Raw genomic sequence first — 23,173 nt, 5'->3', positions numbered from 1 at the left:
TGAAGTATAGCGTCACTGTTTTGAAGATCTGAAGGACTTGTCTCCCTTGTCACCCTGGGCGTTGGGGAACCGAGGGGGCTTGGAGTAGCGACCCCCCCTTCGAAAGGAGCCTTTGTATGAGCTCCATTGATTTCTCCTGTGGTCTGGTCTAAAACGTGACAGGGTGTGGAAGGAACGAAAGGAACCCTGCTGGGAAAAACCTTTTTGGTCCTTGCAAGAGGTTTTGGGCAAGGCCTTCTTCTTGTCTTTAGTTTCCACTAAAATTTCATCAAGTTTGTCCCCAAACAGCTTCTTACCCTGGAAGGGATACCCCATTAGGACCATTTTTGACCTGTGCTCCACCTGCCAGGGGCGGACCCGCAGAGCCCTCCTAGCTGCCGCTGTAGTTGACATGGCTTTAGCAGCGAAAACCATAGTGTCCAAGGTGGAGTCAGCCAAAAAGGACACAGCCTTGTGGATTCTGGATACCCCTTCTAGGGCGTTTTTGTTATCCTCTGGAATAAGCTGACCCAATTTTCTTGTCCACACAATTGCCGCCCTGGATACGAGCGCAGAGGTAATGGAAGCTTGTATGGCCCATGCAGCGGCATCATGGGATTTTTTGCATGCCAAATTGGCCTTGCGATCTAGGGGATCCTTGATAAGACCCAAACCCTCCTCTGTGACTAAGTCTGAGGGATGTAATGCTGAAACACCTGAATCCACTAGGGGGACCTTGAGGATTTCAGCTGAAGTGCTAGAGATATTATAAAGTTTCTTTATCGCTGCAGGGGCTTGGCGAGAAGCTAAGTGCTTTTCCCATTCTGCCTTTATAAGTGATAAAAAATAATCAGGGACGGGTACCACCCGAGGGGGGATGTTATGCATGTGGAAAAACTCTTTGTAGCCTATTTGCTTCCCCTGAGGTTGAGTGTCAGAAGCTTCATTTAAATCAAGTGCAGCTAAGGTTTTATTCAAGAAAGGCCGATAGTCCTCAGAGTTGAAGACCCAAAGCTGCTTTTCCTCTGTGCCCCTCTCCTCTCCGTCGGAGAACTCTCCTTCTTCCCTTTCGTCTTCTGAAGAAGCTGGGGAAAAGGTGATTGTGGCTGTGGCCATTTTAGAGGGGGGTGCCTTAAGGGCTGCCTTAGTAAGCCACTCGTTTCCCTCTTGCCTTTGGATCCTATGGGGCGGTTGGGAACTAGTCCCTTCCCCTGGATCGCTTAGGGAAGGCTCCAACTGTATCATGGGGGTAAGGAGCCGGGTGGGGGGCAAGCTGCACCATCCTAATGCCTTCTACAAAGGCGTCTTTAATGAGGGTGGAGAGTTCGGCTTTCAGGGAGATTAGTCCCGCCGCTTCTAAGGAGGACAGAGAAGTGCGTTACCCTCCAAAGAGGGAGTCTGCGCCTTACCGGCAAGTTGCGGTCTCCGTGTTTGTTGGCGGAGGCTGGGAAGCCACAGAAGTTACTGCCGGCTCCGATTCCCCGTCTGGGAAAGAGAAAGGAATGGGCACGGCTGTGGCAACAGAGCGGGGAGCGGCAGGCACGGCTTTTTTGGCGCCTTTTGAGGGAGCCGCGTCGACTATTTTTCTCTTAGAGGAACCGTCTCCCTTCTTCTTGCCCTTCCCCTTAGAACCACAGAGGTGGCTGCCAGGGGGCTTGTCTTGGACCTACGATGCTGGGACAAGCAGGCTCGGGCCTAAGTCTTCCTGAGCTATATAGGCATCGGGTCGACTAGTCGCCATTTTGTTTTGGCGGGAAAAATCGACTAAAAGAGCCAAAGACAGTACAGAACAGTGAAGACGAAGAAAGAGACTAGCAGGAAGACAGGGAAAAGAATTTAGTTAAGGTAAGGTATATTAAAAGGTAAAGGGACAGAACAAAGAAGTTCTTTGTATAAAGGAATGCAGAGAGCTGCAAAACTAACTGCTCTCCCGTCGTGAGGCAGGAAAGAACTGGAAAAGGAGGGGGCGTTTCCCCCCAGGAGACAGGAAGTTAGTTTGTTCCTGCCTCCCAGAGCAAGGGGAAACGGAAACACCCATCTTGCAGATGACCTCCTCCTCCAGAGCGAGAATGATTAAGCTTGTGTTATGCAGCAGACTAATGAAAGGAAGAACCCAAATAGGAGATGCAAGTAAACTGCAACTCAAATGGCACCTAGGCACATAACTTTCACCTTCACCTCTGCTCACAAACCACTAAACCATTATTTGCTTAGGAATTTCAAATTATAGAAAGCACTTAATTCTGAAAGTTAATGATAATGGTTTCGGATCATATAAACTTTTCCACTGGCAAAAGAGGACAAGGAGACACCTTTTGATCACACAGAAGGTTGTGCTGGGGCTTAAGGATCCTAGGTGGATGAAAAGCCACAGGGGACAGGGCTGCAATGAGAAGACTTGGTTGAGATCACAGCTCCTTCCTCTTGTAGCACCAATGTTGGCAGGATTCATCCCCACGTTTACTCTGGATAAACTTGACAGCACAATTTCTTTGAAATATAGAATTGAAGTTGTCTTCACACAATATTTGAACAAAGTGTGTGAATAGCCTTGCCTATTCCTGTATTCCTACACGGAACAAGAATAGGTTCAGCAAGCCTCTAGCAGTAACCATTTGCTATGCGAAGTGATTATATACTAAAGGCAGGATAATTTTCTTTCACCAACTTTTTTGACAAGCATTTTGCTTTGGAAATATATCAAATCCAACAGCTGCCACAAGAGGGGGTGAGATCAGAAATCTCTAAAACATGGATCCCTAACATGGTGCCTTACCAACACCTTTCCTGATGCCTTTCAAGTGTTTTTAGAAAATTAGTGGGGCCAGGTGGGGCTCTTGCGCATCAGGGATTCTGATTGGCTGCAGATTAAAATAATTTTGTTTTGGTGGCAGCTGTAATACACTGTTGGTTTTATTCTCTCATCTTTCCCACTGTATATTTTTAATTACCCCTCTTCTTCCACTACAGTACCAAACGCCAGACATTCAGATTTACTACAATAAAATTACCACACACTAAGAAAATTTATTTTAAAAACCATACACTTTTTTTGCTTTTTTATAAAATCAAAGAGTTTGAAGACACCTCCAGGGTCATCTAGTCCAGCTCCCTGCACAATGAAAGGAAATTCACAACTACCTCCCCCCCACACCACACCCCCAGTAACCTTCGCTTCACGTCCAGAAGATGGCAAAAAAAAAAAAAAAAAAAAAAAACCTCCAAGATCCCTGGCCAAACTGGCCAGGAGGAAAATTGCTTCCTGATCCTAAAGTGATGATCGGCATTTCCCTGGGTATGTACAAAAGGGCCATGAGAGCCAAGCACTGACACAACCCTTCCTGCCCTCCCTCTCACGATCTGCCTAAGTTCACAGAATCAGCATTGCTGTCAGATGGCCATCTAGCCTCTGCTTAAAAATCTCCAAAGATTTTTTTAGTAATGCCTATTGGGTCACAGTCCCCTTCCTGTATTAGGACTTCAAGATCCTTCTGCTTGTTTCCCATACTCTGAGCATTAGTGTAGACATCGGAATCCATGGTTTATGTGCCCTGAGGTTTAAATTTCTGTACTTACCTGCGAGTTAATGTTTCCTTGCATATGTGCCACTCGCCATAAATCTTTAGTGTTCTTATCTCCAGTTACTGGCATCATACTAGGCTTTGAATTTTTGTCTCGCTCCCCCATAGGATTTAGCTTAAAGCCCTCCTTATCAGGTTTGCAAGTCTCTCACCAAACACATTTTTCCTACCCTCATGAGGTGCAAAAAACAAAACAAAAACCCAACAGAAGAGCTTCATCTCAAAAGTGTAAGCCGTGGTCCAAAAAACCAAACCTTTCCTGATGACACCATCTACATAGCCAGTAATTTATTTGCAGAATTCTTCTTTACCTTCCTAAGCCACGGCCTTCGATAGGAAGAACTGTGAAAACACAACCTGTGCTCCCAGGACCTTCACCTTTTTACCCAGAGCCGCATAGTCTCTTTTAATACGTTCTGGGTTGTGCCAGGCAATATCATTTGTTCCCACATGGATGAGCAAGAAAGGATAATTTGTAAGCTTGATGAGTCTTTCTACTCTTTCTGTCACATCCTGGATGTGTGCACTTGGTAGACAGCATACCTCTTGAGATGACAAATCTGGTCGGCACACTTTAGCCTCTACCCCTCTCAGTAGGGAATCCCTAATTACCAGCACATGCCTCCTCCTATACTGGGAAAGCTCAAGTCCTCTCATCCACAGGGGCCTGAGAAATTTCCTTCAAGCTTCAGGGAGGCTGGTGGAGTAGCCCTCGTTCAAGTGGTCCAGAAACAATATCTATAGGGAGATCCTGGAACGGATTGTTTAGCAACAGAGGGTCAGAATGTCTCCTAGTTTTCCTGCTTCTATGGGTTACATTCTTCCATGCGCTCTCCTCCTGTGTTGGAAGCTCCTCCATTTGCTGAGATATCTTTCCCTCCTCCTCCAGTTGCCCTCTCATGAGTGTTTCATGTGTTCTGTCCATGAACTCTTCACCTTCTCTTATCAAATGGAACATGGACAAGCATGCCTCAAGTCCCTGTATCTTCTCCAGTAGGGCTATCAACTTAAACTTGCTGCAAGTGTAATTGCTCTTATCCTCAGGTAAGAATACGAACATGCCACAGACTTTGCATGTCACTGCCTCAGGTCCCTCACCAGCCACACTGAAATCCATTGCAGAAGTGGTTTGGTTTTTCTTGCACTTCCCTGATAATTCCCCTGACAAACTGCCTCACAAGACTCCCTGCTTGCAAAGCAAAAAAACTTAACACATATAGGAGGTACAAACTTCTCAGCTTCTTACAAGGCCCCCAGGCTAAGAGCCACAGGCCAAGAGCCCTTGAGCTCGTGGGAGGAGCCTTACATAGTTCAAGGTTCACTAAATAGAAAGTGTGGTCAGGAGTCAGCCCCAAGCAAAACACACCCTTCCCCAATCGGCCGCAATCATCACTTCAGCAGCTCTCTTTCCTGCTCCTTCTCAGAGCCCAGCTGACTGAGGAGCCTTATGCAGTTCAAGGCTCACCCAGCAGAGAACAGGGCCAGCAGTCAGCCTCAGGCAAAACAGACCCTCCCCAATGAGCTGCAATCACCTTCCGCAATCAGCACCCCAGCAGCTCTCTTTCCTGCTCCTTCTCAGAGCCCAGAGCAAATATACCACAAATTATACATACTAAAGACTAAATATGCACACATTTCATTCAAAGAAATGAAAGTAAATATATTTCTTTTATATACAGTTTAAATCCAAATTTACAATTGCATCATTTTCATGGAGGAGGTGACACAGATTGAACACAGGTTTGAGATATACAATTTTAGAACATTGAAAAGATGCTATATAAAATGTGTGTCATCAATTCCTAGTTTCTTTTCAAAATAGAGCAGTTCTAAAAGGTTAGTTTGAGTGTAGAAATTACTGGGAAATCCAGATACTCAAATGCAAATATTCATAATTGTTCTATTCAGTTCTACAATGCACCATGACATAAAATGTAATGGACTGCTACTCTTTCTGCCATAGAAATCCATTTAAATTAATGTTGGATCATTCAGTATCTCTTCCAGTAATAAGGTATACAGTGTTAGGCTTCTAGAAATTTACCTGAAGGCTGCCAAGTTTCACTGGTTTGCTGTATATAGTAAAAATACACCTATTCTTACTACTCCAACTTTAAGGAGGCCTTCCCTTTCCCTTATTCTAATCATTTTAAAATCACAATAACTGAAACTATTAAGAAATTACAGATGATACATCCAGTTATCTTCCACCTCCTAACATAAGAAATTACTTTTTGAAAGAATCATTTACATTTAAGGAAAGTGATGTCTTGACCAATTTAAAATCAGTTGGTCTGGTACAGCAGAGCATAATATTTAACTTTATTTAAATTCACTCTGACACTGAATTTTTTTGGGGGGAAATGCTATTTTTTTAAATTTCTCTTGAAATTTTGTCAAATATTACAATATAATTAGATGCTCAAAAATAATCTTTCTTGCAGCATGAGTTACTTGTATAGAGAAATTAAATTGAAAGCACAAGTACTTCTACTAACCAGAGGGTGATTCGAGAGTCATCTACCATTTTATTTGCCTGCTTAAACTGTAGCTTATTAAATATATGACAATGCAGTTATACCCCTTTCCCGCTAATCTATTTTGCTCAAGTACGAATGAGAACCAGCATAAAAGAAAACATCTTAAAAACCAAATAGATTAATGCCTAATGCAAAACTCCCCACTGAACCCCAAATTACAAAGATGCTGAATTAAAAGAACTAGACAGCAAAATAACTGAATGGAATTCAGCACCCAAGAGATGTGCACAATCCTATACATCGTGGAGTGTGCATGTTACAAAAAAGATGTAGCTGTATATGAATTTACCAAATTAAATCCTCTCTTTCTGCATTTAAAAAAATATGTCCTCTCTTTTTGGCTTCCATTAGTAGAAATAACAGTGGAAACTTTGAATAAAAAGAAAAGGTTTACGTTGCACAAGTACCCCCATAACTTCTTGACGAAGTATGAGCTGAAATGTAAGGCATCCCAAAATATTTTTGCATATGGAATGGAGTTCCTGTAAACAGCAGGTCAGGGATAACACCACCAAGACCAAAAGATATTTCTCCAGGATCTCTCAGGTGATCCCAGAACCCAATACAACTGATCAGGGGGAAGTACTGGGAACTTAATCTTGTGAGAAAGCAAATGCAAACCTTCGTTTTCCTATACATTTGTTTTTAATCAAGCTTTAAAATAGCTCTCCCTGAAGATCCGTGAGCTAAAATACTGGCGTTAGGAGTTGATCTGAAGGTTCAAGCTTAATGAAAGTCTATTGCTCAGTTAGGTCACTCCTTGATTTTGTGGCAGTATTGTTCTGGGATATGCTGTTACTCAACTCCTGTACAGTATTTGCAGTGGGAAAGTTTATTGGGACTTGAACCTGAGAGGCAGCTGTGGAATTACCAACAAGGGTTTTGGACGAATTGGACTGATGTCGATGATGATCACTCTCCTCACCAGTTAAATGCCTTTTCCTCCCAGATTCCTCACCAATAGGAGGCTGAAAGAACAAACAGCAAATAGTAATGCACTTAGCTGTCTAATAAGCAGCATTCCTAAGTAGTCATGAATCTGGAATCATAAAGCAGCAATGACACACCCACGCGTACAGGAATCAATTCCACCCCACCAGAAGAGTTTTGTGCAGCAATATGGTCTGTTCAAATGCCACTAATAATTTTTTTTAAAAAAAGGTTCAAACACAAACACGGAGGGGGTGATAAATTTTCCATTCTCATTTTAAGCCTCTCCTGATTCTGAACAATAAGGATTATTTGAAATGATGGATGTGTTTATATACTGCCACACATACCACTAGGCTTGTAAAGCAGGTATCAAACATCATACGTCGACATCATCATGTGTTTTGATGTTAGTTTTTGTCCAGCTTAGCTCTAGCAGCCAGTACCTGGCTGATATTTACACAAATTTTATGAACACTTCTTTTGCATACATGAGGAACCACCACGGAGTAGTGCTGTCCACTCCTTTTTTCATTGTACCATTAACATTATTATGCATACTGAATGGGTTGCCCAATCATTAGATAGAACATTTCCAAGTTCTTGGTGAAGCCAGATTGATTAACCAGCTAGTTACATGAGGCTGCTGCATGTCTAAACATGCCAAATTTGAAACAGCATAGAAAACTACAAGCCATGGCCTGGGATTTACCACATTAATGGTATAGTATAAATTTTGAGTTAAATTGGTAAATTATCACCTTGCTTGTAAACTATATGACAAAGCCAGCCTTCACTGCTGAATAAAGCTGACTATCCTTCTTTGTACAGGCACTTAACAGAAAATCTAACAGTTACTCCAATCATAACAGCCTTTTGACTAGTTTGCATTAATTTTGACTTTGTGTAGGTAGTTTAAATTACTCAGCTAACCCAGTATACTATTTGATCAGAAGATCTTTACCACTTACATCAACTCTGAAGTCTTCCAATCTTTTAAAATTGCAGAGGTATTCCTGAAGTTTCACATCAATAGGTGGAGTCTTAGACTGTGAATACTTTAGATAAGCCCAAAATTTTTCAAGTCCATATAGCTGACCTAGTAATAAAAATAACATATTGAGATACCTAAAAAATTAAGTATGAAAGCAAATAATATAATGAAAGATAATTATCAACAAGGTATTACCAGATTCATAGTCTCTTTTTGTTTCTTCTTGGAAATCTCTGAATATCTCTTGCCTGAATTTTTTCTCCAACCCATAGCTATAAAACCGGAACAAACATTCGAGACCATACCTGTTGAATGAATAACATTACAGAAATGTACACAACAACTTTAATCCACAATCGATTGCAGTGTTACAATGCTGTACGAACAAAGGTCAGTGATGAGACATGGGGGAATTTATTCAGGCACCTCAATTTTCACATAACCTAATTTCTTTGGCCAATACTATATTTGGCCAATGCTGTATTTCTATAAACCAACGCTCCTTGGTGAGAATGTCACAGTGCAACAGATCATGTTACAAAAGGCCACTCAAGATATAATGGCTAGGGTTTTAAGCATGAGAAAAACAAGATTTGTGAATGGGATAAATGACTGTGCTTTACAATAGTTGATCATAAACATAAGAGCCCTGCTGATCAGATCAATATTGGATTATTCTCCCTCTAAAAGAAAAGGTGTGTATGGGTCCTCCTTGATTCTTTCCTGTTTATGGACAGCCAAGTGGCAAAAAGGGTCAGGAATTCCTTATTTCGGCTTAGGCTGGTTCCTAGCTGCACTGTTCCTGAAAAAAAGTTGACTGGGCCATTGTTATACATGTCTGATGTCTTAATTCAACTATAACATACACTACATGACACTGTCCTTGAATACAGTTTAGAAAATTCAGCAAGTTCAAAATGTGACTACTAGGGTTCTAACTGGAACTTACTGTAATGCTTTTCCAACCACACTAATCAACCTACATAAGGCCCAAAATAGATGAATGGATCCTCCCTGCAGGAACATGCTTTATCTTTTATGACTGTGGGCATCTGTGAGAGGTCCTTTTCAGCACCTGCCTCCAAGATTATGGGACTCTCTCCCAGAAGGCAAGAACTGCACCCTTCAGGCCTCCCAGAGTTGACAAGAAGATACTGTTATTCTGTGAGGCCTTTGAAGTATGTGTTTTGTTTTGCTGCTCTCCATCTTTAATTGATGAGTGTTAGTACGGCTCTTATTGATACATTTTGCTTCTGTTTTTATTGTTTTATTGTTTTTAATGTGCGTTATAGGGGACTTTCTTAAAGTTGGGATGTAAACTGCCTTCGGTACTCCTAGTGCAGTGATGGCGAACCTTTTAGAGACCGAGTGCCCAAACTGCAACCAAAAACCCACTTATTTATTGCTGAGTGCCAATGCGGCAATTTAACCTGAATACCACCCCCAGAGGGGGCCCAGAGGGAGAGGCTAGGGTTGCCAAGTTCCTCTTCGCCATGAGTGGGAGGTTTTTGGGGTGGCGCCTGAGGAGGGCAGGGTTTGGGGAAGGACTTCAGTGCCATAGAGTCCAATTGCCAAAGTGGCAATTTTTTCCAGGGGAACTGATCTCTATTGGTTGGAGATCACCTGTAATAGCAGATCTCCAGCTAGTACCTGGAGATTGGCAACTAGTTCCTTAGTGTTTTCTCTCTACATATCAAGACAAATGGAAAGGTGTTTGGAGGATAGCGTGTGGGCACTTCAAAGGTGGAATAGGACTGCACGCCCCTCCGCCCGCACAGACCCAGAGGGTGCCGGAGAAGCCGCTGGAGGGAAAGAAGGAAGGAAGGAAGGAGGGAAGGGAGGGGGAAAGGGAAGGAAGGGAGGGAGAGAAAGAAAGAAAAAGAGAGAGAAAGGGAGAAAGAAATGGAGCAAGGGAGAGAAAGAAAAGGACAGAGGGAGACAGAAAAAGAAAGAGGCCATTTATGCATGGGAGGTTTTGCCTTGGATTTGCCACTCGGTGGGGCGCGGCGGCAGGCTTGTGAGAGGCGAGCAGGGTGGGGCAGAGGGCGCCTCCTTCGCACCCACCGACCAGCCATGCCCCTCCGCCCGCACAGGCCCAGAGGGCGCTGGAGAAGCCGCCAGCCATGCCGAGTGTGGGCGCTCGGCTTCTGTTCCCTGCTCTCCCACCCGCCTGGCTGGCCGCGCACGCTCCAGCGGCAGCAATGGCGGCAGCTTCTGTGGGAGAGTCCGGGGGCCACCGCCAATGATGTCGGAGGTTCCCCACCCCTGGGCTACAGCCTCCCCCATCCGGGGTGGGGCAGAGCCCAGCGGCTTGGAGGAACCGTGAGTGCCGGCAGAAAGGGCTACGCGTGCCGGAAGTGGCACCCGTGCCGTAGGTTCGCCAACACGGTCCTAGTGGGTAGAAAAGATGTTATATAAAGCAAAACTAAGCCATGAATCTGTTGCACGAATTTTAACAAAGGAAAAAACAAGAACAAAATGGATTGACCATAAGACAAATGAAAACAGTTTAAGGAGCATGTTACTAATACATCAGAATCAGCAAACTAGCCAAGGAGTCAGTTAAGCTATTGTGCAATGTTGGTAACGAAAAGATCTGTGAAGCATCGTTAAGGAGGCAACATAAATTGAATTATTCTTTCTTGCAGCAGTGTTAATTGAGGAAGATACTGGACAGATACTCAGGCCCTAAATCCCCTTTGGGGGGAAGAACGCCTGCAGAATTAAACCAATAAAAGGAATAAGAGATAGTTCTGGAGCCTATTCAAAATTAGCAAGTCGTCAGATGCAGACAACATATACCCAAGAAGTTCTTAAAGGAATTGTGTGTAAAGGTTTATAGGTTGTCATAAAATATGTAGTTTGTCACTAAATCTGGGCATCAATTTTTTAAAAATTATCCAAAGGAAAATACAGGAAGTTACAGGTATGTTATGCCCTGCTTCCTCAATCTTTTTAGAATTCTTTGAACGTTTGACCAGTAAGCACCTAAGTTTTCGGCAATCCCCTAATATATTTGCCATTGGATCCTGACGGAAGGGATGACAGGCAAGATCTGCTACTGTGAGTAACAACAGCAAAAAAGTCCTTGCCGTAGCTGATCTTTCATGCCATCCTTTCCCTCAGCTGTGAGGGCAGACAAGCAATGCCAGCGGTTGGAAGACCTGTACAGACAAAACCCATGCAACAAAGAGTGCTTCAAGTGAGGCCAGATTACGATATGCTGAGGCCCTAAACCTGGGGTCCCCGATGTGGTGCCCGTGTATACCATGGCACCCACCAACACTTTTACTGATGCCTGCCAAGTGTTTTGAGGAAGTGGGTGGGGCGAAGTAGAACTTGTGCCAAGCAAGTCTTCTGATTGGCTGTACAGACTAATTTAAATGTTGCTTTGGCAGCAGCTGCCACCACAGCACAAGAATCTGCACTGTGTTACTGAAGTTAAGCAGTGGCGATGATTTTGTGGCTGGCTCCACCTCCTGTGGCAGCCATTATGTTGCTGCACCCAACATCCTCGCGTCATGAAAGGACACCAAAATGGTAACGGAGGTTAGTGCAGGGTAATGCACACTGGAGCAAATATGTCCCGCTTCAAATATACACAGAAAGGATCTCAAAAAACAAGAACTACCCAGGAAAGATTTGAGATTAGGGAGGATAGCTCAGTAAAACCATCTACTCAATGAAGCAGCAAACACATAGCCTTCAGTGAAAGGCTATGTGTTTGAGCAATTTCAATTCAGAAAAAGAAATGGGAGGCTCTGTGCAGGCTTAAGGGAATACGAAAACCTTAAAAAAAGAACAACCATGGCTTGAATGAATACTGCCTTGAATGAATGGCTTGAATACTACTCTCCTTTCCCTGCATGCTGCCAGCTGCTTTTTTCTGGTCACCCCCAGTTTCTGCAGGTCATTTTGAGTTACTAAGGCAACCTAAAACATTATCTGAATGCTATGTCAGCGCATGCATTACAGAGAATATTTTGCATCCCCAAATTAGTTGTCCTCAAGAAAGTTAAGACTTCCCTTCAAAGCTGGGGATTCCCTATGTTTCCACAACCCTATATTGCAATCATGACTGGCTTGATTGTGAGGATTTCACTACATGTATGAGGGACAGCCCCCTCGCCATTAGACAGAGTCATGATGGAGATGGCAGTGGCGGATTTCGAGTTAGTTCCAGCTCAGTTTACTGTTCCAGATCCTCTGCAAGTGTTAGCCACCTCCACACACTGGTGGTTACTGGTCAAGGCCATCTACTCAGGCCTATTAATTAGTTCACACAGCTGTGTGTCTGGTATGGGAGGGGGAATTCACTCTCACCCTAGAAAGCTCCATGGATACTGCCCAGTGATTGGTTGAGGAGCTCAGGAGGTTATGACCAGCGTTTTTCTATATCACAACATCCAAAACGGCTCAATATAAGATGTATTATTTGATGGGTTTTAATTTGTCCAAGGTAATGTCACCAAACTTTGAAAGATTATACCTACATGTACTTTTGAGAATGAAATAACTCGATTCTCCAAAAAAACTGTTACTCAATAAGGAAAACAGTGTTCAACTGATCTCCATGTGTTCAGTATCCTCAAATTAGATATTTGATCATCTGAGCTCCATACTCAACAGTTAACAGTGCTATTATTTGCCTGGGTATACCATTGTTCTCTAAGCATCACACAGTGCAATAACCACCACTTACAGATACACAAGTTGGCACTGTTTTTGTACATCTTACTTTACAGATCTAATAATATATTTAATATTACCTGTAGTGTTCTTTTGCATCATCGAGAGCAAGTTGTCTGAATTCCTCATACATTTTTTTATTAAAATGGTCTCTAAGGAAAAAAGACCAGAAGCGAAAAAGTGTGTTCATTTCTTGAGACTGACCAATTCCCAACCGTTTCCTTTCTGGAGAAGGAAAAGTACAAGACAACTTGTTAAGAAATATAATTCTACTAACTGCTGAACATAGTTTCAATATTAAACTATACTATAAAAGAACAAATAGCACACACCTTAGACACCTTAGACAACTACTTCCAAAAAAATTTGGAATTATAAATTTAAATATACTTTAAAACTTGCTTTTGTTGCTGCTAGGACTGCATTAACAAATTTCAAAAATTGTCACTACACTTTACACTCAACTAACTAGCTTAAAAAAAACTAATCCTAATCATGTAACAACTTCAAATGGTAGGAATTTTTCTACTGCTCAGAGGTTGATTATTTTGCTACCTAAAGACTCTAGGTAACTGAGAACAAAAATTCTGTTTACATTCACTTAAGTGAAAAAAACAAAACAGAAAAGCATCGGAATACTTATATATTTGTTGCAATGCTACAACTGTTAAAAACACACATAATGAACAGAGATATAATTCCTGGAACTAAGGTCTAAAAGCTATGTAGGTATAAACAATTTAATCTTTTAAGAACACACAAACAGTAAATAAGGTAATGGAAAAATACAGCTTAGTATTTTGCACTTATTTCCAGCAACAAAAAAATACGATGTCTGTACCATTTAGGCATCTACGGCGATACTTGTGGTATACTTGCTGTGTAAATCCATTTTCCTTTAGAAGTTCATGAGAAGGGTGCTGAAATGTCGGAAGTGAATGAGGGGTGCAGCTGTAGCTTCCAGACAGTGGTGCCCCTTCAGAAGGTGATGCATTTGAACTGCTGTAGGAAATTTTAAAAAAAACCAAGTCTGTCAGATTTCTTCAGGACTTTCGTGATAACAGGAAGCTGGTCATTCTTATTTAGCACAATACGTTAAACAATCTTCAGTTCCCAACACTGCCACCACCAAGAGGTAATTCAAACATTCAGAATGAGCTTATGATACTCCTCCCTCGGGACTCCACCATGTCAAAATGCAGGAGAACTACATATTTAAATGCTTCGCAGCATCAAAAATAGCACAACATAGAAAAAAGATACTTTACAACAGGAAGGTTAAGCACAAATCCTTTTCACTGGCATGTTACCTTTCTGCTTGAAGGGAGTTTTAGCCAAGGAGACATTAGAACATGAAGACTACCACCTGCATTCCGGACTGGTATATGCCTAGGAGTGTATCACATACTTGTTCCTGAAAATTTGAACGTGCTTCCATCAAGTGTAACTACACAGAAAGCATAATCCACTTAAGCATGTGGCAGTGTAGAAAACAAAACAGCCAGTATCATAACACCCTTGTGTTATTTTCATTTTATTTATTTTCATAACACTCTTGTGTTATGATCTATAATGCACCAATATTTGGAATACTGCATACAGTTCTTGTTGCCCCTTCTCAGAAAGGATACTGTAGAGCTGAAAAAGGAGCAGAAAGAAGCAACCAAGATTTATCAAGGGTTGGAACACCTTCCAAACCAGGAATAGCTAAAGAGTTCAGGACTTTCCAGTTTTTTTAAAAAGGTAAACATGACAAATGTTTATAAAATTATGTATGGTGTGAAAAAAGGTGATACAGAGAGGTTACTCCTCTCCCATATTCTAGACCTCAAGAGATATCCAGTGAAGTTGATGAGGAGATTCATGCCACATAAAAGGAAGTATTTCTTCACACAAAACATCATTAATTTTTGGAATTTATTGCCACAAGATGTGGTAATGGCCACTAGCTTATATGGCTTTAAAAAGGGGAGCAGACAAATTCATGGAAGATGGAAATCCCCACTCTAAACTGAACAGATAGCTCATGAGCATCCGGTAGCTTGCAGGCTTCTACAGAGTAACTTGTGTAGCCCCTAGAAGACCCAGAGAGTGAGACAAGATAGGCTCTAAGATTTTTTTAAAAATATTTTATTTCATAGGATTTTTTCTATGCTGCTTAGATGATATAGTTTCATTTCTAATCCATGGTCTGCCTCTATGCCAGAACAAAATTTAGTAATATGCTGAGGTGGCTTGTGTGTGTGTGAGGGGGGGAATCACTCAGGAAATAGGCACAGTCTCTCCAAATACTAAAAGCAAATACTAAAAGATACAATAGGCGGAGGGGCTTTGGCCTCTGTGCCCTGATAGTAGGGCTTGGCATAGACTTCTGAAAGGTCATTGTGGGAAGCAGGATACTAAACCATTGGTCAGACCCAGTAAGGCAGTTCTTATGTTACTTCCTGCTACAAAAACAATCAACTGAGGTTAAGTATTCAAACATCCTGTGATTCGAAAAGTATCAATACTAGAGGCAAAACAGATGCAGGTCAAAATGTGAGGTATTCTAATGATACAGATCAGTTCTATCTGTGTCCATAGTTTTCATGTTGTTCTAGTTTTTCTCTTAGGGGCACTCTGATAAATATATCTTGTACTCTGAAAGGGATTCCCATTCCACCTAGATATATGGAATCCATTCCATAAGAAGCCTGTAAGCTTTCCAAGAATACGTACTGGACAGATAGTCAATATCCAAACACAATATGTACTTAACTTCTAAGGCAACATCATTCATAACTCAAGCAATGAATATATTACAAAGGATGGCCACATAATAAAATCAAAATAGATGTAATCTTTTCATGGCCATTACTCATTCATGTTTCAGGAAAAATCACAATGTATAATTTCAGATCATTTTTGTAAGTTAACACTGAAAATGTGTATTTTGTATACAGAAATCTACTCCCAAATAAAAAATACACAGCCAGTGAAGCAGATTTTCTAGGATAATTTAATCAGAAAAATTTCCCATTCATGTTTAAATAAATAATTTAAATAACGTTACCAAAAAAAGGTAAATGTACCATGTTCAAGCCTGGACCATGTAAAAAGATAGGGTTTGTCCTCACTTGATATCCCACATTTAACCCATCTATCATTATTGTTTTGCAACAGCCCTGATAACTGTTGATACAGCTATATTTAAATATTCAGTGCACAAAGTCTTCCACGGAAAAATATAACACTGGAAAATCTTCTGCTCCACATCACTGACAGCAGCCCTTTTTTTCCTCTTATTTTCTTCCCATTTTATTTATTTCACTCTTGAAAGAAAACTTTATACAAATAGTAACTTTCTCACTGATTTTATGAACACAAAAGTTAGAATTAGCTAGCATATGATGAACTTCTACTACCTTATAGAAGATGTTCTTGGCCTGTGATCCTTGGAATCCATTACCCAGCCAACATGACTTTCTAGTGGAGGGTTTGTACTGTGACGTGTTTTTCTTTTCCTTCGTGTCTATGATAAATAAAATATAACATCGTGTTGTACTGATGTGACTGGAGTCACTTTTCTGAAGAATCACAAGCTAATTAAAGTCAAGTGTTATGAAGTTTCATATGGTATATCACTTGCATTATGAGGTCATAGAGCATCACTACCCAACTGCCTCGCTTTCACAAGGTCATCAGGATGTCTTACAATTTCCTTGTGGATTTAATAGTGTTGACCAAATCTATAAATGTAATTTCTATACTAGAAAAATTTCCGATCCACAAGACCTTCGGAGATTATGCCCTCTGGCAATAAGAAGCAGTGTCATAGTTTTAGGACTGAGAAGTAAATGGCTTTTTGTTACCTTCACATCAATGGATCTTGATTCTTTAACCACAGGATAGAATCTAGGTGTTTTATTAGGATCTTGTAGTCTTGGCGTACGAGGAGTTCTTGGTGTTCTGGAAGAATGGACTCTAGGAGATTCAGGGACAGCTGTTGGCAGTGAGCGAGCCATTGTTGTTGGAGGTACGTCTTGAATACCGAACAATTTACAAGCGAGCTCAGTTAAATCTAAACCAAAAGAACATGAGACTGAACAATAAATATGAAGTACCTGGCTTTCTTAAGGCAGAGACAGATATAGGATATATAGGATTTATACATAGGATTCACAGTTTTATATGAAATGGATCATGTTACTAGCTTGTATATAAAGGCCTCTAACTGGCTGCAATCAGTGAAGTATGTATGCTTGTTCCCAAATATGAATTTCCAGATAGGACAATTTATTTAAATCAGTTATTCATATTAGTGATTTAAACCATAATTTAATCCAATGATTCAATCATATTGATTCTCATTTACCCAGTGATAAAAAGCTCAATTCTGCAACCTTTATGTAAATTATGTAAATTAAGGCAAATTGTTTACTGCTTTATATATGGCATAGTTTGCATTTGTTTACTATATTGAATACTTTATTTTGACATGGGATAGTTTTACTCTGGATATATACCTTGTTGAGATCTTGGAGGACCTGGAGGTATTTCTTGATTTGGATCAGTTATATGTTCGGGGGTAAGATTGTCAAACTCTTCTTTACTGATAAGATTTAACTTCTTAAAGATTTCAATTTCCTGCTGAAATGGAAAACAAATGTTTACCTGTACCAATCTATATAAACAACAAAATGGTAAAAATACTAAATTATTTCAGGAAGAAGAAACTGAAATAATAAAAGTTCGCTTTAATAGCTGGCAAATGGAGAGCAATAAAATTGTTCCTGGCTCATGAAGACGGTAAAATATTTTGACCAGCCTTTCCAGGGTCACATCATGCCTAAAACAGAAGAACACCTTTCACAAAGACTCTGCATAAACATATTGACAAGACTGAGTAACAGCGCTGCCACTTTTTCCTTTTGAAGTAAATGCCATATTTTCCTCCTTTCCTGGGAGAAAAACCAAATTATGCCTAGATTTCTTCCCTAAAAAGCCAATAATAATGGATAGCAATATCACACACTAAATCCAAGTAGCCATACCATATTCCTTTTAAAGGCAATCGACGAACATACTTTCATGTCAAGATTCTGGGCTGTGAATAATATTAATCCTTTCAAATTGGATACATGGCTATACTTGCCCCTTGCTTTCAGGCTTTTATTCCCCCTTTGTCAATAATGGCCCCCTTTCCTTTACTTTCTCAAAAGCATGTAGTACTTTTCACCCATTTACAGCCAAGTCTCAAAACGTGAACAAAACAGGTAAAGTGCTATGCCAACGTAACCATCACAAAGCTGCAGTGAAAATGATTAACACTAAAATACCAAATATCCAGTTTTCTATAATGGAATATTATTTTTGTTGAATTGAAGGAAGAAACACCTGTCATTTATGGATTTTACCCTTAATTTACCAATCTTGATAACCAGAAACTGAAACAAAACACATTCTTCATGAATAAAAACCCAAAGTTCTAAGGCATAACACATTTCTTATAACATGTACAGCAATTGTCGTACCTATTTATTTTCATCTATTAAAGCAGTTCCTTATTAACAAAAACTGGGCCAAGAAACAGATTCATTAAAATAATATGTCAAACAGTTCAAGCATGATTACCTTTGTAGCAAGAGAATCATTCTCACTCTGCTCCGTCCACAAATCCTGTTCATAGTAGTATAAGCCATCATTAATGACTTTGGCAAGTTCGTTTGTAATTTTTGCCCGAGATACATGGTTACCGGTGCGATCTCCTCCAGGATGCTTTCTCATATACGGTGGTGTCTGTGTCACAATCAAAATCTTATTTAGGTCCTGATCATCAATTTCATAATCTGAATCGCTATCTGACCATTCCGTGAAGGTATTTTTGCGGCCTTCTATTTGTGTCATCTCTTCATCAAACAAAAAGTCAAGCTCTTCCTGTTCTTGTTCTTCTGGTGGCAATGGTGGCTGCTGACTTGACATTTCCTCAAGTATAGGCACAGGTTCCTAAAAAAAGACAAAAGTGTGACACTTTCAATTAATAAAAGCCACAAGCTAGTTACTCGATAAGGAAATAAGGATCCAGCTGCAAAGCAAATTAAAACAAAAAAACTGGAACGGTGAAAGGCATACCTTGGGGGAGGGACAAGAGGAGAGGACAAAACCACCAAGGACGGGGAAAGGAAAGATAAATTGAAGCCACCCATATGATTGCATGTGAAGTGAGGAGGACTCTCTCATTGTATTCCTATCATGCATCATTAAGGGAAAAGGACAAGGGGAAGCCACAAGCATTTTATGTGCAGCCTCTTGCAAGCCCCTCTCTCATTTTTCCTTCTCACCAGCCCTACTCCATTTGTCTCAAGATTCACACCAGGGCCAGCAATAGGCAGCCAACCTTTCTGTGTGGAAAATCAATAAAGATTAAGTGGTAACAGGTAAGGCTGCCAACTCTGCCTCTGGTGGAACAGGTAATAGGTAAGGCTGCCCTCACTCTGGTGGAACATGCAGGGTCTTTCCCAGCTCCATCTCTGATGCCCCACCAGCTTTTTTTTTGCCCTTTGTTGCTATCTACTGCTTCCAAATTGCCAGGATAACAACAAACTCACCAGGGGCTGGTAAGTAAGTGGATTTGTAGAATGCTGCATCTGTGGCTTGCAACTCTACTCTTCTAGCAATGGTAGTGCAACAATTCCAGCAGCAGTAGTTTATCTGAGCAAAGCACAGCACACAATGCTTGGGAGTGGATACTAAACCCTTCTGCAAATTCCCTGCAACACTACTCAACATGGAAACCAGTTTTCAGAGGTTGCCTTAACAACCCAAAATGACAGTTGAGATCTTGTGAGGTCTTCTTGCAAGATCTCATCAGAATGGAACCTTTTTTGTTGTTGTTTGTTTTTTTTGTTTTGCTGTTAATTTTTTTTGGGGGGAGTGATTTCCTACCTGCCCCTTTCATGTTTTATTTAATTTCAGCTTTTTCTGCAAATCTGGAGTTCCCTAGGTTTTCAGAAATTTATATTCTAATTATGGATGGCCCTGTTGCAGATTTTTCATAAAGGTCACACCTGGCTATTAGATATAAGGATGTATGAATACACTTTCAAATAAACTAGATTCCTGAAAAGGTGCTAGAAAAAATCACTAAAATCAAATCTACCATTAAATTTTAGTAAGATACATCAGTTACAGTTAAGATAGCAAGAAGAACAGGTTTATCAATGGTTCAACACATCTCTAGTTTACTGCCTGTATCTCAAACACATTTTCAAGACTTCAGAGGAACAATTTTGCTAAGTGACAAGTAGCTAACCTTCCAAGATTAGCTTTCATGCCAGAAAAGTCAATATATAGTGACTTTATTTCATCATCACGTTATTATAGAATTCATCTTACTCCCTTCCAGCCTTCCCAGAACTGACCTAATAATTAAGTACTTTCTGTGTTGTGTCTTTAAAAACATTACTTAAGTCATTCTACAGTACCTTTGGCTTAGTTGGGGATGGACGATGCCTTTTTTTTACTTCTATCCAAGGTTCAGAGTCCAGATCTGGCAAACTAGTAGATAATCCTTTACACATTGTTTGAAGATTACTTGTTTCTGTACTTTTCTTAGTACTTAGGCTTCCCATTCTTGGAGAGCTTGGGGCAGATTCTAAAAACAGACATTATTTCTTTATTTTGAACAGATCAGTTGCACTGTACTGTTGTCTAACTTGGATCTTTTCTTTCACAGAAGTCAAAATTCTATTTTTAATTTGAACTAAACCAGACACTGATAGGAAATAAAGACAAACAAAACCCCAGAATACTTCAAAGCCAATATATATATTTTTAAAGGGAAAATACAAACTGTCTAATCATTGACATGCCAAAGAACAGCATAAATGGGAAACAGAAGTTGGATCTACTGGGAAGTTACTTTCTGTTTAGTTGGTAGGACACCAAGCATAAATGGGTTGGATTTTATGGATATTCTGTTCACAGAAGAGAGAAGCAATCTCACCAAATTCCACTCCTCATTATACCGTACCCCAATATGGTATTTGACTTCAAAGGTCAAATTCCCCTGCCATTCTTTCAATACTTAGAGATCAGAAGCTTCATTCAATCTAAACTAAACCAGGTGAATATTTTTTGCTCTCTAAATAGATCTGAGTGTATAGTAAATCAAACTGAGCTGCACATGATTGGTAGCAACAATCTATGGTCTACTTGCAGACTTGGAGAGTAGGAGTAAAATATACAAAAACAGGTGGCAAAAAGATCTACAGATAACTATTGAAGAAGATTTTTGGCTGAATCTGCATAAGGATATTTTGCAGGTATCAGTTAATACAGGTATGAGAGAAAATATTATAAAAATCATGTATAGATGGTATAGATGTCTGACAGAGTTGCAAAAATATCAGCAGGCGCTTCTACAACATGTTGGTGTTGCAACAAAAGCACTGGCACTCTCTTTCATGTCTGGTGCCATTGTCCACTAGCACACAGATTCTGGACCAACATATTCAAAGAGATTCACAATATCCTCAATTGTCAGTTTGTTTGTGAACCTAAGGTAGCTCTCATAAGCATTGTGCCTGAAGAGATCTCCCAGGGAAAAAAGCATGCACTTAAAAACCTATTGGTTGCAACCAGGCAACTGTTAGCGCAGGTTTGGAAACAGCCAAGCCGGCAGGGTGTAGATGAATGGGCTTGCAAAATATGGCATGTGGTATAGATGGATAAGATAGTAGTATATAAGAAGATCCATGAAGGGGAAAATAAAGTCCAGGAAATGTTTGTGGAAACATGGTTTCCATTTACTGTGTATTGGAATAGAAATAAGCTAAAAGAGCAGGTAAAAGAAAATATTGTAAGATATATCTGAACAAAAGACTATTAGGAAAATAAATTGGACAGCAGTTGGCGCAAATTTATGAGTATATTATTAGGAGCAATAAATGCAACAGATTGTAATAGTATGAGTTCTTGTTTCTCTTTTCTGTGTTTTAAAAACTGAACTGGATGTATGATCATTGATGGATTTAATGTGCTCTCTGTGTTTTTCACTGGTGTATGGGAAAAAAAGCAGAATAATATTTTTAAAGGGACTCAAACCTCAGCAACATTTTACCAGGGAAGGAGGGTCACAGGAACAGATTACTTGGACCTAAGGACCAAAGTGGTCATGACAGAGTCCTCGAGACCACAGTGAAGACAGTGCCATCATTTTAAAGGCATTTAAAAATGCTGCAAGGGCCCAATCATGATTGGATCTGCAGTGCAGTGCTCTTGCCTCCCCCTGCACCTTTTCAAGTACTGAAAAAGATGCAGGGGGAATTTTGGCGCTTGATAAGGCATGGGGGGGGGACAAAAGCCCCTCAACCTGCTGCACTGTGGATCTGACCAGGATCAAAACCTCATGGCATTTTTACATTACTTTAAAATGGAGGTGGCCACAAGTTTGGTTCTATGGCAGCCTCTGCCTCAGAGCATGCTTCCTGTTCTGCTAGAGCTTCTATATGGCAAGGACTCATTGAAAACCTTGGATCTTGAGCAGGCAAAAGTGATGGTGGAACAGGAAGCATCTAGCACATGCAGAACTCAAGAACTCAAGTGCAAGATCCAAGCTGATCTACTTCTGCCAAAAGAACATCTGTAAGATCCACACCAAGGTAAGGGAGCCTATTTCTTTGACTCAGAAGGAGGAATTTAGTAAATGTATACCCTTGACCAGACAGGAGTGTCCCCAATTCTCCAGTTCTTGGAAATTACAGTAATTAACTAAACTGTGCGGTAATGTGTGACTTTTCAACTGGCAGACTCAACTTGAAAAACAGAAAGAAGAAAAAACATGACAGAGAGGAAAATTGAGAAAAAAGCAGCAAAAAACCCAACAAGAAATCCCGGACTTAACATTATAAGGAACCACACAAACGCACTGCCCTTACCCACCACCCATGTGCTTTGCCTGAATTCTGTTCAGATGGGTCTGCCAGCTAGATTATTACCTAAACCAGTGGTTCCCAACCTTTTTTTGACCAGGGACCACTAGGACTTTTTTGTTCGGTGCAGGGACCCCAAGGTTCAAAATAAAAATTCCGACAATTTGAAAATAAACTTTAATCATAACTGTTAGTTAAACATTAAACTTAGAATAATATTTGAATATATATATTTTATAATAGAGAACTTTTAATTGAAAATATTAATTTATTATGGGTTTATAACTTTGTTTCGCAGACCTTAATTTAGTTCTCGCGGACCCCTGGAGGTCCACGGACCCCTGGTTGGGAACCAGTGACCTAAACAGACGCAAACTTTACATCAAATTAAATGACCCTTTTTAGTATAGTGTTTGGATAGCAAAAGAGGAGGGTTAAGGATCACAGTACCTGCACTGCCAACCTACTAACAGCAGAGACTCAGTGAATCTGAGCCCCCTACTTACATGAAACAAATAGAAACATTCATTTGGAACACTTTTGTCCTTT

General features: G+C 40.5%; 1 protein-coding gene across 1 annotated transcript in view; it reads right to left on the bottom strand.

Moving 5' to 3' along the window:
• Positions 1–6,786: 6,786 nt before the first annotated feature.
• Positions 6,787–23,173, bottom strand: part of LARP1B (La ribonucleoprotein 1B) — a 36,252-nt gene continuing 19,865 nt past the window's right edge. The window contains 10 exon segments of the mRNA XM_056855036.1: positions 6,787–7,068; positions 8,002–8,129; positions 8,220–8,329; positions 12,794–12,938; positions 13,555–13,715; positions 16,118–16,224; positions 16,565–16,773; positions 17,219–17,342; positions 18,327–18,698; positions 20,177–20,346. Coding sequence (XP_056711014.1) covers positions 6,787–7,068; positions 8,002–8,129; positions 8,220–8,329; positions 12,794–12,938; positions 13,555–13,715; positions 16,118–16,224; positions 16,565–16,773; positions 17,219–17,342; positions 18,327–18,698; positions 20,177–20,346 — 1,808 coding nt within the window.

Source organism: Euleptes europaea, chromosome 9 (genome assembly GCF_029931775.1).
Source record: "Euleptes europaea isolate rEulEur1 chromosome 9, rEulEur1.hap1, whole genome shotgun sequence".
Taxonomy (NCBI): Eukaryota; Metazoa; Chordata; class Lepidosauria; order Squamata; family Sphaerodactylidae; genus Euleptes; species Euleptes europaea.
The sequence above is the reverse complement of the archived record's forward strand: the minus strand, read 5'-3'. Positions and strand labels throughout refer to the sequence as shown.